This window comes from Rhodnius prolixus, unplaced genomic scaffold, assembly GCF_049639745.1.
Source record: "Rhodnius prolixus isolate KJV_2025 unplaced genomic scaffold, Rpr scaffold_4, whole genome shotgun sequence".
NCBI classification, from domain to species: Eukaryota; Metazoa; Arthropoda; class Insecta; order Hemiptera; family Reduviidae; genus Rhodnius; species Rhodnius prolixus.
Window position 1 is genome coordinate 43,017,167 of NW_027411614.1, and position 15,041 is coordinate 43,032,207.

Consider the following 15,041-nt stretch of genomic DNA (forward strand, 5'->3'; position numbering starts at 1 on the left):
ATTGCTCCGTCATCTTTAATTTGGTAATATCACGGAAAAAAAAACAAAATTAATTCAGTGCAGTCTGCATTCAAGCTTGATGTATTAAGAAAATCATTAAAATTTTGGGAAAATCCAGTGATGTTCTGTCAAAAAGTACCGTAACTCTAGTGAAAGTGGTCACCACCATGTTATGTACTAGCTAGTATATAGATTTAGAAGGCATTTGTATGAAGACTATGTCCTTAAATAGGTGATATTTAAAAGTGAAATCGTAGCCAAAATTGTAACACTATACCAGTACCGTTAACATTAATTTTAAATTATTGTAAAGACATGGTTTTATAGTGTAACTACGAGTATAATTTCTCAGCCAGAAAGTAATTCTGTTTTGGTCTGTTCATCGTTAGTAAATCTAGGAGGGAATTAGGATAGTTGGGAGTCACAATAATAATTGCCCTGTGATGCTTTTTCGTTTTTTATCTTACGCCATAAATCCTGCTAGAACTGGAGGAAAAATAGTGGAACATTATATTGAAAATGCACTTTAAATGGCTCTCCAAAATCCCTCAAAAAAATAAACGTTAGTTCTATAGTTTAGCTAATAATCTTATTAAAACCAAATAGTTGTTTAGGCGCCACGGTAGCCGAGCGGTTAGAGGCGTGACCTGCGAAGCTAATATGTATTGTGGTACTGGGTTCAGTATTGGATTTTATTTAATGGTTAATAAAAGAAATTTACAGCAAAGTATGTTTGCTAGTCGCCTCCGTCCACGACACCTAATTTGGTAGTTGGACGTTAAGCCCCGCCTGAAAAAATAGGGGATTACTTTATTTTACTTTAAATAGTTATTTTTGTTTTACCACAGCCAATTGCCAATTAATTTTTGTTAAGTTTCTATTTCTGATTAGTCTTTGAAATAATATGAGTTTAAAGGGTTTAAAGGGTAGTGGTTATGAGAACGACTTTGTAAGCAGGAGATCTTCAGTTCCAATCTACTTTTACGTGTGAAAAATGTTAATAGTATTATTATTGTGTTGACTTCTTGTCGAGGACTATTCTTTGGTAGTGGACGTTTTTTAGACGCTTCTAAAAAAAGTTACGGTACTTTAGGACTTGATTTCTTAGCCTAAGTGAAGGTAGGCTTACAGAGAAATTAATGAAATACTTAAGATTTTTTTAGACCCTTTTTAATAAATAAATTTAAAATGATTTAAGGCAAGGCAATTTCTAGTGTTTTGTTTTGAACCACCTGCACAACTTGCAAGTGTTTCATTTAGCATAACTCTGACTCCTTTTGAACTCTACAATGTGCATGTTATTTTTATTTTTTTTTGTTTTTTCTCCAACAAATGGTACACTTGCTCAACTTCCGTTTAAGTTCTCGAGTTTTCTTTGAACTCAAATTTTTTTACTTATTCTACAATTTAAATGCACTGAAATTAAAGGTACCTGTAAAGGAAGCGTAACGTCGCAGATCTATGAATTTTCTAATCGATTATATCGGTTCAATCTTAATTAGATCTATTTGAGCATAGTCATTATCTGAGTAGGTGGTTCAGAAATACTAAAAATGAATCGTTACAAGTGATTCGCAATCCCCATTAAACTATTTTCTTTAGAACTGGGATTTTAGCAACGTATTGAATTTTCTCACTGATTTTACGCAGATGATAATGGTGTACTAGTTACAGTGGCACATTAGAGGTATGCCGGTTCCCGTTTCATCCCTGAGGCAGGTAAAAATAAATAACTGAATATCCAGAAATAAGCTTTAGCCTTTTCTATAAGATTGGTTATTACAGCAAAATGAACAGAATCGGCAGCAGTGGTTTTCAAGAAAAACTGTGTAATTTGGAAAAGCCTTCAGTAAAATGGCCTTTTCCTGCACAGCATTTTTGCAGCTCCTAATCTGGTCAATATTATATAAGCGATAATGATAATTAAAGCAACTCTAGACTAAAACGATTGTAGAGAGAAGTCGATATATCCTTTCCTCTTTACCAGTGTGCCCTAATCGATTTTTTTTTGGGGGGGGGCAATGTTGAGAAAGCGTGGTTAAAGGAAATCATTAAGCACTTTTCGAGAAAATCTCAAAAAAGTTTAAAAAAAGAAGAAGAGAAACAACCTTTTCCTCTTCATTGGTACTTCCGGTTTGCGATTTTAGCTATCTAGCCACCAAGGGGCAAATGTCGATAACCAAATTGAGATTGAGGTTCCCTAATTATTCGTTTTTCAAATTATGTGCTGACTACACTTAGTAAAGTACTACACAACTATAGTAAAAACTGCTTTTCCATAGTCAGAGCACCTCCACCTTCTTTAAATAATTAATAATTGAGGTACCAATTAGTTACAATAATAATAATAATGATGATAATTATATTAATAATTTACGAAAAGTGTCCAGTTAAGTTGCGAGCCCACTAGACGGCGCTACTGTGACTGGCACAGCCTTCTTGACATCATCATAACTAAACAACCCTCCACTATCTGTCAGTGTATTAGTCTATAGATATACTGAGTTAACTACGGCTGTGTGTGTGCCAGTTATACACAATGTTACCCTCCAGTTAAGCTCCAGGCATGGACATGTTAACATATTAAGGAGAGCACCCTATTATAGTTTATTTTTTTAAAATTTTTTTTTGGTTTCCATCGTCCAAGTTGATTATCACGGGAGTGGTTTTTATTTTAATTGATTATAATAAATGTATACGTATACAATTTAGAGATCATATTTAATTTTATCACGTAATAATTATCACGTGTGTGTGAGTGTGTTTTTTAATTATTAATTATGTACATTTGCCCGCAGTGTGTTTATTTAAGTGCGGGTAACATGTGTTTATGTTATTGTTGGGCCAGTTTGTCTACAGCATCTTTTTTCTCTCACTATCCCTCCTTAAATTGATCATTTTTTTTTTTTTTTAATTAAACCAATCAAATTTTTCTAACAGCCATGTTTTCCTCAATTAATTAAATTAGTGCTTAACGATTGGTTAATATTTATTTTCAATTGTTTACTAACGAAATAAATCGGTTACGTGTTTTTTTATTTTTATTTTGATAAAAATTGCAACCTAATTTGAGCGGTTTTTAAAATGGCGCTGTGCCAATTTGGAAATTGTATGGAGGTATGTTTAATTCATGTAAATCTTTTATTTTTATCTTCTTTTTTGTATAATTTTATAAAAAAAAATTAATTTCTTTAAGGGGATGATGTTTTTTTTAAATGAATGCAAAAATTTTGTGCGGACACCAGCATAATTTTACTCGTATGCACTCGTATTATTTTTCCAAAAATGGCTGAAAGATGTCAGATTTAATCAAAGTCAAATGGCATTTCCTCTCAATCGAGTATCTTCAAACTTAGGCCTTCATTTCTATTGGATGCTGAACAGGTATTATAATCCCGCAACAAGTGCACTTACGATAGATGGCTCTATACAAAACGGACAGCTTAACATTCAACCCCTAGAATCTGCCTTAAGAAGGCAGCTTTTCCTGCAAAAATATTCAAAAGGAAATTCATTGATCTACAAGGATGCAATGAGCTTACCAAGTACGAGTATATAGGAAAACTTTCATGAAAGAAAATTCAGAAAAGTGGTAAAGATATTGAATAACATATGTCTTCCGGAAGGCTGATTTAATCTAAAAGCCTATTGTCAGGTTCCGCAATACTAAAATCCAAAATGTTCTATTTTTTAGTTGTGCAGACCTCAATCTTAGACAGACAAATATGAGCAAAAATTAATTTTTCACGCTAACGGAGCCTAATCGGTTATTTCCGGTAAAATGTCAAAATCGAAAATTTATCGATCAAAATCATTCATAGTCTTGTTGTCAAGGAAAGTAAAAATATAATTTATAATTAGTTGTTTGACTTTGTCTCAGAGAAGCAAGGGAATCAGTCTAAAGGGTTAAAATAAAAATGATAAATCATTTAAAAGAAAATACTAGATAACTGATAAGTTTTTATCGATCGTGATCTTATGCCTCAAATTAAATCGCTGAGCTGAGCTGAATTTTGTGGTTCTTCCACTCTCTCTCACCCTCTCTGTGCTGGTATGCCGGAAGTGTTGCCAAATTTTCTACTTTTCCGGTGTTCACCGGCAGTGTATCTTTTTGTGGTGCACTGGTTCGTGATAAAAAATCATTGAACCTCTCTCCTTATTCGCCTGAATGTGTGTGATTTGCGTGGTTACTTCGTAAATTGTTAGAGGCTGAAGCTTTTTGTATCGTCATTATTTGCCGATTCAGCCGGAAATAAATTTCAAATGTTTGTGAGGGGAAAAAAATTTAACAGAATTCTTGGGGAAAGTGGACTCTTTGACTTCCTTCCGATCTAATCGGTACATATGGAGCCGTTCTTTGCACAAATCGATTAATTCCCTCTTTGGAATATCTTAAATTTAAGTATCAAAACACTTTGGTTCAGTCATACTTGTATTTATAATAAATTTCCCCAAATAATAAAGATTAACATCATTAAACGGGAAAACTTTTTTGGCCATTCAATAATAAATAATTTATTTCAGAAGCCATTTTGATTAACTCCATTGCTCTGATGTAAATCTTTGCAATAATTCAACTCAAATTCAGTAGCAGGCGCCTGAATGTTGACAGTATTATTAGTTGTTTATTATTATTAGTTTATTTATATTATAAACAGAATTCTAAAAAACAATGTATATTATCTCATTGCATTTCTCCACTTTTTGTTCAATGGAGTAATTCAATTTGTGCAGTGTAGGGCTCATTTCTCAACGGAAATCGGAATCAAGTCATCGGAAATGTCAACGGATTTTTTTCGTTAAAAAACCAAAATCCGCAGGAAGCTCAGCTATTATGTTCTGCGTATTCCAAGTTTCATTTTAATGTGATTATGAACACTTTTGCTAACTACATAAAGTTGGCAAGAATTAAATATTTAAGAAATTTGAAAGGTTGAACCATTAAGATTTTTTCTAAAATCGATAAAATCGTACTTGTGTTAGCACAAAAAATATTGTTTCCGTTCACACACGCGCTACATACAGAAATCATACTCTAATAACCTTATGTATTTCTAACTTAGGAACAAAACGATGTGTTTTTTTTTATATATTACTATAAAAATGCAGCAGAATGACAAATTTTTAATTAACATAAAATGTTTAATTAATGAAATTTGATATCAATTAAATCGACTAGGATTTGTTGTTCGGAAATTAAAATATTTCAACTTTTTTTTAACAGAATAAATGCCTAATTTGTTATATCTAGTTGTCATTCATTACAAAACTCCCATTCAGAAAAATTTTCACTCCGTTATGAAATTTTCTAATTTTATATCGTAAATGCAATGTAACATTTCCACAACCTAATTTATTTATTTTCTTACCACGTTGTTTAGCTTTTCAATAGAAGGTCATACTTGTGTATTTATATATACCCTAATAGGTTTGGAGCATATTTGTGAAAGTTCCATGGAAATCTGTTGAATAAAAGTATCCATTTTGGTTTGTTGCTATTTATAGTAATATCGATAATAAAAAATAAAATAAATTCAGCTAGAAATAACTAGGAAATTGACAAATAACATGAAACATAAGGAATGTAAACAGATTAGATAATAGTACTGACGTGTTCCAATGGCTGACCGATCGAAGTGATGATAAAAAGGGCGATTTCTTTTGTAAATGTACTTCCTAGTATTGATGATTGTGATGATCTGGGCAGAGTGTTGCATTGGAGGACCTCGGATAGACCGCTGATCTGGAAATTCTAATGGAGTTCGTGGAGTTTGAAACATTTAGGCTAAATAATGAGGGAAGGTTCCTCGAATATTTCTTGGTTTTGATGTGTAGAAATACTGTTCCTTCTACTTAATGTGCTTCAGCTTGGTCAGGGATCGTTCAGGTGCTTGATGGATGGTTCGGTTAGGTGTTTGATGGTTCGTTGGTTCCTGAAGCTTAAACTTCAGCAGATCGCCATGTTCTTAATTACAGCTATTTGGCTATTCTGTCAATATCATCGCAATATCTTTTGTGGCGAGGGCTCTCACGTGATTCTATACTACTATAGATGGATTGCCAAGAGTGAAGTTTGCTTCGTACATCTCCAGCTTTGTTTAGTCTGTTTCGATCTATAGATTGTAGGAATTGGTAGAGTTCGTTATCACCAGCTCGTGTGAAGTCAGTTATCTGTACTGTAAAATGTTAGAGTTTTAGTGTGTAGTTTAGTGAATAAAATATACTATCTACAATTTTTTGTTGTTTTTTAATTTGTTGCAGGACCGTCTCACCGGTCAGGTGGGCTCGCCGTTCAGCCCTGCGCCCGGCGGTGGAGGCGGCGGGGGTGGTGGAGGCGGTACCACCAGACTGCCGTCCGCCGACTTCCAGCCTCCCTACTTCCCGCCTCCGTTCTCGGCTGGGGCCAGTCCCACCACTGTGGACTATATGGGCCCTGGGGCCGGCACTGACCCGTACAGCATCAACAGTCTGCATCACCATCACCACCATGGCCACTATCAGCTGGCCGCTGGCGTGCAGCGGGCCAGAGAACAAGAACTGCATGTGGTAAGTTCTCCTAGGAGCTGGATATTATCTTTTGGGGGCAGTATGTAACATCACATCGTCAAGTATCACTCTGAATCGATACAAGGAACTTAGAATTGCACTTCATGCGTGATTTCATACCTTACTTTATTACTATACTTTAAACCCTTGTTTTTTTTTATGTATGAAATCTGAAATTCTAGAAATACCACGATAGACATTCTGCAGGAGGCGAAACCGTACATTGGTTCCTGAAGTGGCACATTAATAGAGTTCTTATACTATATACCAGGTGTGGCCAAACTTTTATCTCTTGGGGGCTACTTATTCTGAAAAATTTAGTCTACGGGCGACTTTAAATATGGGCAAACTATTTTAGGATTTTTCAAATTTTTCATTGATATTTTAATAAATACGGGTAATTAACAAGAATTTCAATTTAAAAAATATTATGACAAATAAAGAAAACAATTTTATTTTTTGAGATGAAATACTTATTAACTTAAAAAAAAAGTAGGTACATTGTAAATAAGCAAACGAATAACAATGTTCAATTGGACGAAACCCGACATTGCATAAGTGCCGCAAGTTTTTCAAAATTTGGCTCATATGAACTTAAGGCAATTCTCAAACATGATTCCAAATGTTGATTTGTTAATTGCGATCGATGTTTTGTTTTGATCGCATTCATAAATGAAAATGCGGATTCACATAAATAAGTTGATCCAAAGAAGGCATTAAAACGTGCAACAATTGTCCAAATATTTGGATATTTATCTTTATTTATCAGTTTCCAAAAATTACAATCTGAAACCAGTGACTTAAGATTTATGTCGCATTTAATATTTATTATTTCTTCTTCTAAGCCTGCTAAATTCGTAGTACCGAGAAAGTTGTTTAGTTTCTGAGCTACATTTTCAACATCGATGTTGTCATTAAATGGGCAAGACAAAAAAAAGGCAATATCTTCGAGTTCACTTAATGTTAGAAATCTTCTTTCAAATTCTTTTAGAAGCAGTGCAATAATATCGCCATATTTGTTATAAGTAAGATTCTTTTTATTTTTAGACTCATCAGCCAGATTTTGATAATGTTTTAAATCACGACGTTTTAATTGCATTGCAAGCATATTTAGTTTCTCTTTAAATGACTTCAAAATGCTTATCATATCTATTATTGTTTTACCTTTACCCTGTAGTTGCAGATTTAATTGGTGTAATTTTTCAGTAACATCGCAGAAAAAAGCAAGATCAAGAAGCCATTCTTCATCATTTAATAGTGGATATGAATCGCCTTTAGTTTGTAAATATGAGCATATTTGTGGCAGAAGTTCTCTAAATCTCGTTAAAAATGTAGCACGGCTTAACCATCTTACGTCAGTATGTAGTAACAGTTCACTGTGTTCATCGCCGCATTCTTTCAGCAAAGCGCGGAACTGACGTCGTGACAAACTTTTAGATCTTATGGAATTTACTATTTTAAATGCAACATCCATAACATGATCAAATTTCAGTACTTTTGAACATAGCACTTGAGTATGTATAATACAATGATAATCCATAAAATTTGGAATGTCATCATCACGTTTACACAGAGCAACGAAGCCACTTTTATTCCCGATCATTGCCGGAGCCCCATCTGTGGTTATTGATGCCAACTTGCAAATTGGAAAATTTGTACGGGCAACATAATTTTTAAATAAATCGAAGATATCCTGACCTCTTGTGCGTTCATGCATTGGAATAATAGTTAATAATTCTTCTGTGGCCGACATATCATCGAAAACCATTCGAATAAAAATACATAATTGTGCAGTGCCGATATAGTCAGTAGATTCGTCAAACTGTAGTGATAACACAATGCATTTATTAATGTTTTCATGTAAAATATCTTCAAGATTTTGGCTAATTCCTTCTGTTCTACGCATAACTGTATTTCGCGATAACGACATATTTTTGATGGATGCCATTATTTCCGATTTATTTTTAAAATTTTGGAACAACACTTCACCAGCTTTAATAAAAGCCTCCTTCCATACTTCCCCATCATGAAACGGTTTATTATGTTTAATTAAAGTATCAGTTACTTTGAATGAGGCAATCGTAGCAGTCTTCGAGTTCGTGTTGCATTTGAAAAAACTATTTTGTTGCGCAGTTAATTGTGCCTTCAGTTGTTGTATTTTGGCCTTTCTTAATGCAGTACCGCGTGGATAATCTTCTTCATAATTTTTGTGAACTGTTAGAAAATGTCTTTCAACGTTTGCTTTCTTAGGCAAAGCTACTGTTGCATTGCAAATAAAACACACACATTTATCCTTCATCATAGTAAAGAAATAATCTTCTTCCCATTCACCGTGATAATGATAAGTTTTTATTTTTTTCTGGTCTGTACTTGGTTTATTCATTCTAAAATAATGGGGTTAAATATTAATGACATTAATTAATTACTTAATAATAATTAATAACTAACATACCTGCTTCTATTCGCTGTATGAACAAATAAAAAAAATAAAATAAAATTGAAAGTAAATACAAGTGGACAAACAAAGAGTAACAAGTGGATTGAAGTCAGGAGCTATCACTTTACTGTCCGGCACATGATTTTGCGCCATTTTTTGCCATTGCCATTTATATGCTTATGCAATGCAACTACAATTAATTTAAAAAGTTAACATTCATTAGCATTGTTCATCGGGATAAATACAAACAGTATGGGTACATTGCACAGACAGGCTATTATTGTAAGAATAAATAATCGAATTAAGGTTTTCATACATTAATTTAGGTGAAAGCAAGTTGTTCAACTTTAGCTTCGCGGGCTACTTTAAAAACCTTCGCGGTCGACCGGTCGACCGCGGTCGACGTGTTGGCCACCCCTGCTATATACCATAATGTTGGGTGTTTAAAAATATTTTCTGAAAATGGTTCCATCTATCGTTTTTACTCACTTTTCTTTAAACGATAGATATCATTTAGAAAGCATATATCCAAATTTGACTGTAGCGTAGTTAGGTGGTTTTCCTTTTTAAAATTAATTTCTCCTGGACTAAAAGACTCGTGTGTGAGTAAACTAATCCAGGGGAAAATTCTGTACTTATAACAGATTTTAAGATTCAATTAGAATGGTGATAGTTGGAGTAATAACGCGAGGGAAGGAGTATTCCAGGGATTGGTGTTCAGGACTCCGTTGCTGTGGTCAAGGTTCAAGTTTTTTCCATCCTGAGATTCCCTTCACCCACCCAGGAACCTCTTATAGCTCACTGTCTGGTGATGGCCGGCAATGCACTGAAAGAGACTTAGACCACCAGAACACCTGTAATAATAATAAAATGGTGTAAATGAAATTCGTGTACAATTACGTACCATTCACTTTTTAACTAGACACTTTAGTTTTAGAGGTAACATGTACATATCTTTATTTCTAAACTTCTACGTTGATGTAATTAAATACCTAATATTCCCAAAATCTATAGAATCTTAGTCATTTGATATTTAGCTTGAATGCGCAACTTAAGCATGTTCCTAAGTTGTTAGCAACAAGCCCTTTTGCTAACATTTAGAAAAATAGCTCTCAGCCAGTCGCCTACGCACCGCGGCGCCGCCCTTGTACAAGAATTTGCCCTACAGCTCCAGGGGGTTTAGCTGCTGTTTCAAGAGGAATTCCAAAATTCTCTTCTTGTGTCGTCCTTCTAGTTTTATATATATACATACTTACACACACAAAAGATGCAGGAAGTAGTAGTATAAGAAGAAGAAGAAGAAGTCTTGTACCCTAGACAGAGGCTGTACCCTCCAGCCGAAGATTCACCCCTACCCTCTCCCAAGTTCATAAGATCGGCACCCCGAGTACTTGACTTTATTCCAGACAGATGATTCCAGCTCACAAATATTTCCAGCATCCCCGGCTCGTCTTCAGCAAGCCCTTTCACCCTTATCAATCTCCGGAATCTAAATATCGATTTTTTATAGCATCCATTATATTATTATTATTATTATTAAATTGCTATTTTTATTATACATTTCTCTTCGAATTTGGGTTTTAAATAGTTTTGTTCATTCTTTGTATTAGAATGTTAAAAATGAACTCCTGTACAGTGTTGTACCTTCGGCTTCAGAATGTTCCACCCGTAGAGCTCTAAAACAATTCACCAAGTAATCGTCAGCAATTCGCGATTAGAACATTTTAATTACCAGTTTGCTTTCATAATTCTGGGATGAATATTCCACCCGCACACTCATACTTTCTCTTTTTAATCTTTGGCGCCCGGTAGAGCACCAGAGAGGAACTTAACCAATTAAGCGCGTTTGACGTGTACACTCGTTGTGTAAAATATAAAATTGCCATTAACTATAAAAACTCGAAATTTTAATAAAATGCAATAAGAATACTATTTGGTGGGATGTTTCCTTTATCTTACCAATAGAACTGCCAAGTATTTTAAGGGGATGGTGGGAGTCAGCCAAATGATAAGTGGTTGGTACATGTTTGGTCTCCGCTTTAGAGATTGGGAATTACGCAGCTCTCAACCCTTGTGCAATGCCGTTTTTACCTTAGACAGAGTTTCAGACCTCAGTACGAGCATGAGTTCATTTTGCACAGAGTTCAAAGCTCTTTTCTTCCGTGTAAAAGCTCTTGCGTCCCGAGTTAACCAGAGTAATGCAAACGTGAAGCGGTGCAAGATTTTGAATGAGCACAGAATGCTCTATAATCTCCAAGACCCCAGAAATTGCAGAAAATGTGCTTGCAGTGACTATTATGACGTTGTAAACTTTTGGTTGTTTTGCGCTGCGTTCGACTTGTATACACGTCATTGTCTGATTTTAATTCCGCACATTGTGGGTTTTTTTTTTTTTTTAACTAAATTCCACGCTTAACTGGTAAGAGAATCTAGGAAAGCTCGGAAAATGAGAAAGAAATCATCCTTCAGGAACTCGCATTCGTGTTCAAGAAATTTTTATCGAAGTTGGCATCTCATACCTTGATATTGTGCAGTTGATAGCGTGTTTAAATACTCTGAATTAGCTTTTGCTTAGCAAGAAGTCTTCCCGTTCCTCAAAAGAGCCCTTGAAACTAGGTTTCCTTTAAACATGTTTCGAATAAAGTTGTACACCATCCTGGTCGGGACTAGGCTCATGGGAGAAGATTAAACTCCTAATTTCGGAAAGGTTACCAAGAATAGTCGGCTCGTAAAACCCTTGCACACGTGGAAAAGACACTTCAAAGAGCAGCGTAAAGCCTCACCTCTCCATCAGCAATTTTATTATTAAAAATGATTTTTCTAAAAAAAGTATGGCAATATTCTGTGCACGAAGTTTGGAGGAAATGTGAAAAGCCGGTTCAATAAAAATCTCAAAAAGTGAAAAATGCATTCTATGCAGTGAATTCAGAATTTTCAGCAACATATTGAAACCTCCTTAGTAGCAGAGAGTGATAGAACCGTACATAACGTCGAAATGGTACTCTAGAGAGATATGGCTTCTCACATCTACTAGGAAAAATATTCTAATTAAATGCTGTAGATGTACTTAAATGCAATTAATGCGCCAAATCAATAAAAAAAACGGTTTAGCAGAATAACAGAGAATCGAAGTGTTTTCTTTGTCACTGTCCGGTCTTCGTTGGAGTTCACAAATTGTGTGGACGTTTGGCCGGCTCCAGTTAGCTCATCTACCAGGTGGTCTTGAATCCATCCTTCTTCGAGGGCTCTCTGTCTGTGATCCCTTTGGAGGGCGCTCCAATCTGGACTGGCGACATCCTTCCGTCTCTATCTCTGGTATTTCTTCCTCACCTCTCTCATAAGTAATGTTAAGATAGTCTTCACTGTGTGGAGGATGAATGATTTGTCTTAGTTGGTGAGGAGACATCACTGGAAGATGGCAATGGTCATACAAAGTGATCAAGAAATGATGTGATGTTACAAACAATATCTTAATAAATGCTTGATTAGATAACTTTGCCTTCGTTTATTTCTTCAATTTCCAGGGTAACATGCATTCTTCGTTCCCGTACGATACCCAGACCCGTAGGACTGAATACGGCCTAAGAAGAGAAGGAATTCATAGCGGCCTGGAAGACTCTCTTAATCTACACAATGCACTCTCTAGTGCAGTGGATGATGGCCAGGTAAGTTGTCTACTTTCACTATGATCCAGGTATTTAAGAAAAATATTTCACTAAATAAATCCTGAGGAAATTCATTATTACGAGTGTCGCCGCGATAAAAATATAATAATTTTTATTACCCGCTATCGTATGATGATGTAATAATTATTCAATCTCGAGTAGAGACTAAAGTTGTACCTTTAATATCCATTCAATGCATGCGTTATATCCAATGTATTATCCAATGCGTGTATCTTGTTAGACTTTGGTGCTGCAGAATCATATTAATGACCAATCAGAGAACTCTGTCTGAATATTCCCAATTCTTTCTTCTGTTCTTTACGAAAATTGAACCAACATCCTCTTCAACGATCTCATTAATAATAAATTAGAGGGATTTCAATAGACTTCATAGTTTTTATTAATTTTCTTCTTCTTAAATTCGATCACTAGTTGAAGCTGTATCCCTATATCATTGCTGCAGCAATAACTATGTCAAATTATGTTATCTGTGTATTAGAGACATACGCAAAGTTTATATAACAGTAAGGCTAAGTTAGGCTTCTGAAAAATCGTTTGGCAGTTAGAACATTTTACAGCCAACACTGGTACAACATTGGGCCATAGTTGACTACTCCAGATCCAAAGGGAGTCCGTAGATTTCGCATTCTGGATAAATCTCTTAAATATTGTTATTTAAAAATTATTTAATTGAAAAAATTCTCGTACAACGAGTAATTTTTCGACAACCTTTCTTGGTTCGATGGTCTTCAAAAGTACTAAGGCTGAAGCGTAATTCTTCGCAAGATTCTACGTTTATATGTTCCCATTTCAGGGTCTCCCTGAAGAACGGCCATCTCTAAGGTCTTCTACACATCAGCATTGCTCTCCGATGAAACCTTTGTCTTGTCATCTATGCTATCCATTCACAGCGCTTATCCTGTCTATCCTAAACCTTTTTCAACATTAATCCTGTCCTCCTGTTGACGATGTCCCTGAGACCGACATAGCTTCCATTATTACGGTAATAAGAAATGGTTTACATTTTTATTAGAAGTTTTATTTTTTTCTCTCTCTCTGTAATTTAGTAATCCCTCGTTATTTAGGAACATTTCTTTGGAACATAACTAAACTTGCAGGAATACCTCGCTTTACAAAAAAGGTGTGATGCTCAGCGTGACGTCACTATTGTTCAATTCAAAATACAGGAAAAAAGAAAGAGAAATTAGCTCTCTTCTCTTTCAGTTAGAAAACCAAGTTCGTGTATTTTTGTCCGTTTGTGTTGTTAGGTGGTGGCGTTATTGTAGCTAATATATGTGTACTTTTTTTTCTCTCTGGTTTATAATAAAATAATACGCACAATAGCTAATAATAATGTTATTGTTATTGTTGTTTGTTATACAATAATAATAATAATAATGGAGTTGGTAGTACTGTGCGCTACTTCCGGTATGTAGGGGGTCTGCTCACACTTCCCTCTCTGTTAGCTCTGAGGAGGGCCGAACTCATCGGGTTCTGGGTATACAAAGAGGTTTGTGCTGTCAGATTTCCTAACGCCTTCTTTATTAGCTTCTGCCGCCCTTGAGTATTTCTTTTTTTAGGGCCGTAGATTTGTCAAATAAGTCTTAGTTTTGTTCGCTGATTTGCTGGTTTTTGGAGAAATTGTTCTAAGAAAGTCCAAATCTGGCATGAACATACTACGATTTTCAATACTCTTAACTGTTAGGATGCCATAAATGATATATCAACTTGAAAAAAGTAGTTGGACTCAAATAAAGGTAAAGAATCTTTTATTGCGCTTTAATTCTTCAAGTAACTGCCATATTGCAAATTCTCGCACCTCATTCTTCTCCAGCTCAAAATCACAAAATAGCTTTTTGGGGTCAAATTTTATGAGATAATTAAGTGTATAGGGAGGAACCCCTCTGGAAAAATATCGAAGAAAAACTGTCCAAATAAAAGTGATATTTAGTAGGTGAGTAATATTCGATGTTTAAAGGAAACCGTTTGAGCGATTTCCGAGTAAAGTGAGTAAAACTGGAAAAAATATTTCAAGTAAAGAAGCACTTTTAGTAAATAGTCGGAAATCGGGGCTTAAAAGCTCATCAACGGAAGTGACAGCATTACCCAAACGGAATACTAAGTTTTTGCTTGGTGTTACTTTTCTCCTTTTGACCTATTCTGTTTCAACTCAAGCGAACTTATAAAAATAACACGTGAAACATTATATTCGCGGCAAACGATCACTAAAGAGAGACATACCAGCATCATTGTAACCACTGCACTGCCAATATACACTGGACCGACTTCGCAGCGTTTTGGAGAAAAGACTATAACAACACTAGAGGAAAGAAAAGTACAGGTAGTCCTCGGGTTACGACGGTCTCGAGTTAGGACGTTTCGTGGTTACGACT

General features: G+C 35.1%; 1 protein-coding gene across 8 annotated transcripts in view; it reads left to right on the top strand.

Moving 5' to 3' along the window:
• Nucleotides 1-15,041, top strand: part of TfAP-2 (transcription factor AP-2) — a 141,060-nt gene that overhangs the window by 109,397 nt on the left and 16,622 nt on the right. For 7 of the 8 annotated variants that reach the window (XM_074131274.1, XM_074131276.1, XM_074131275.1 and 4 more), the window contains 2 exons: nt 6,262-6,546; nt 12,508-12,648. In XM_074131274.1, the coding sequence (XP_073987375.1) occupies nt 6,262-6,546; nt 12,508-12,648 (426 nt within the window). Of the gene's footprint in view, nt 1-3,069; nt 3,118-6,261; nt 6,547-12,507; nt 12,649-15,041 lie in introns of those variants that run through there. The other variant, XM_074131279.1, reaches the window with a different exon arrangement.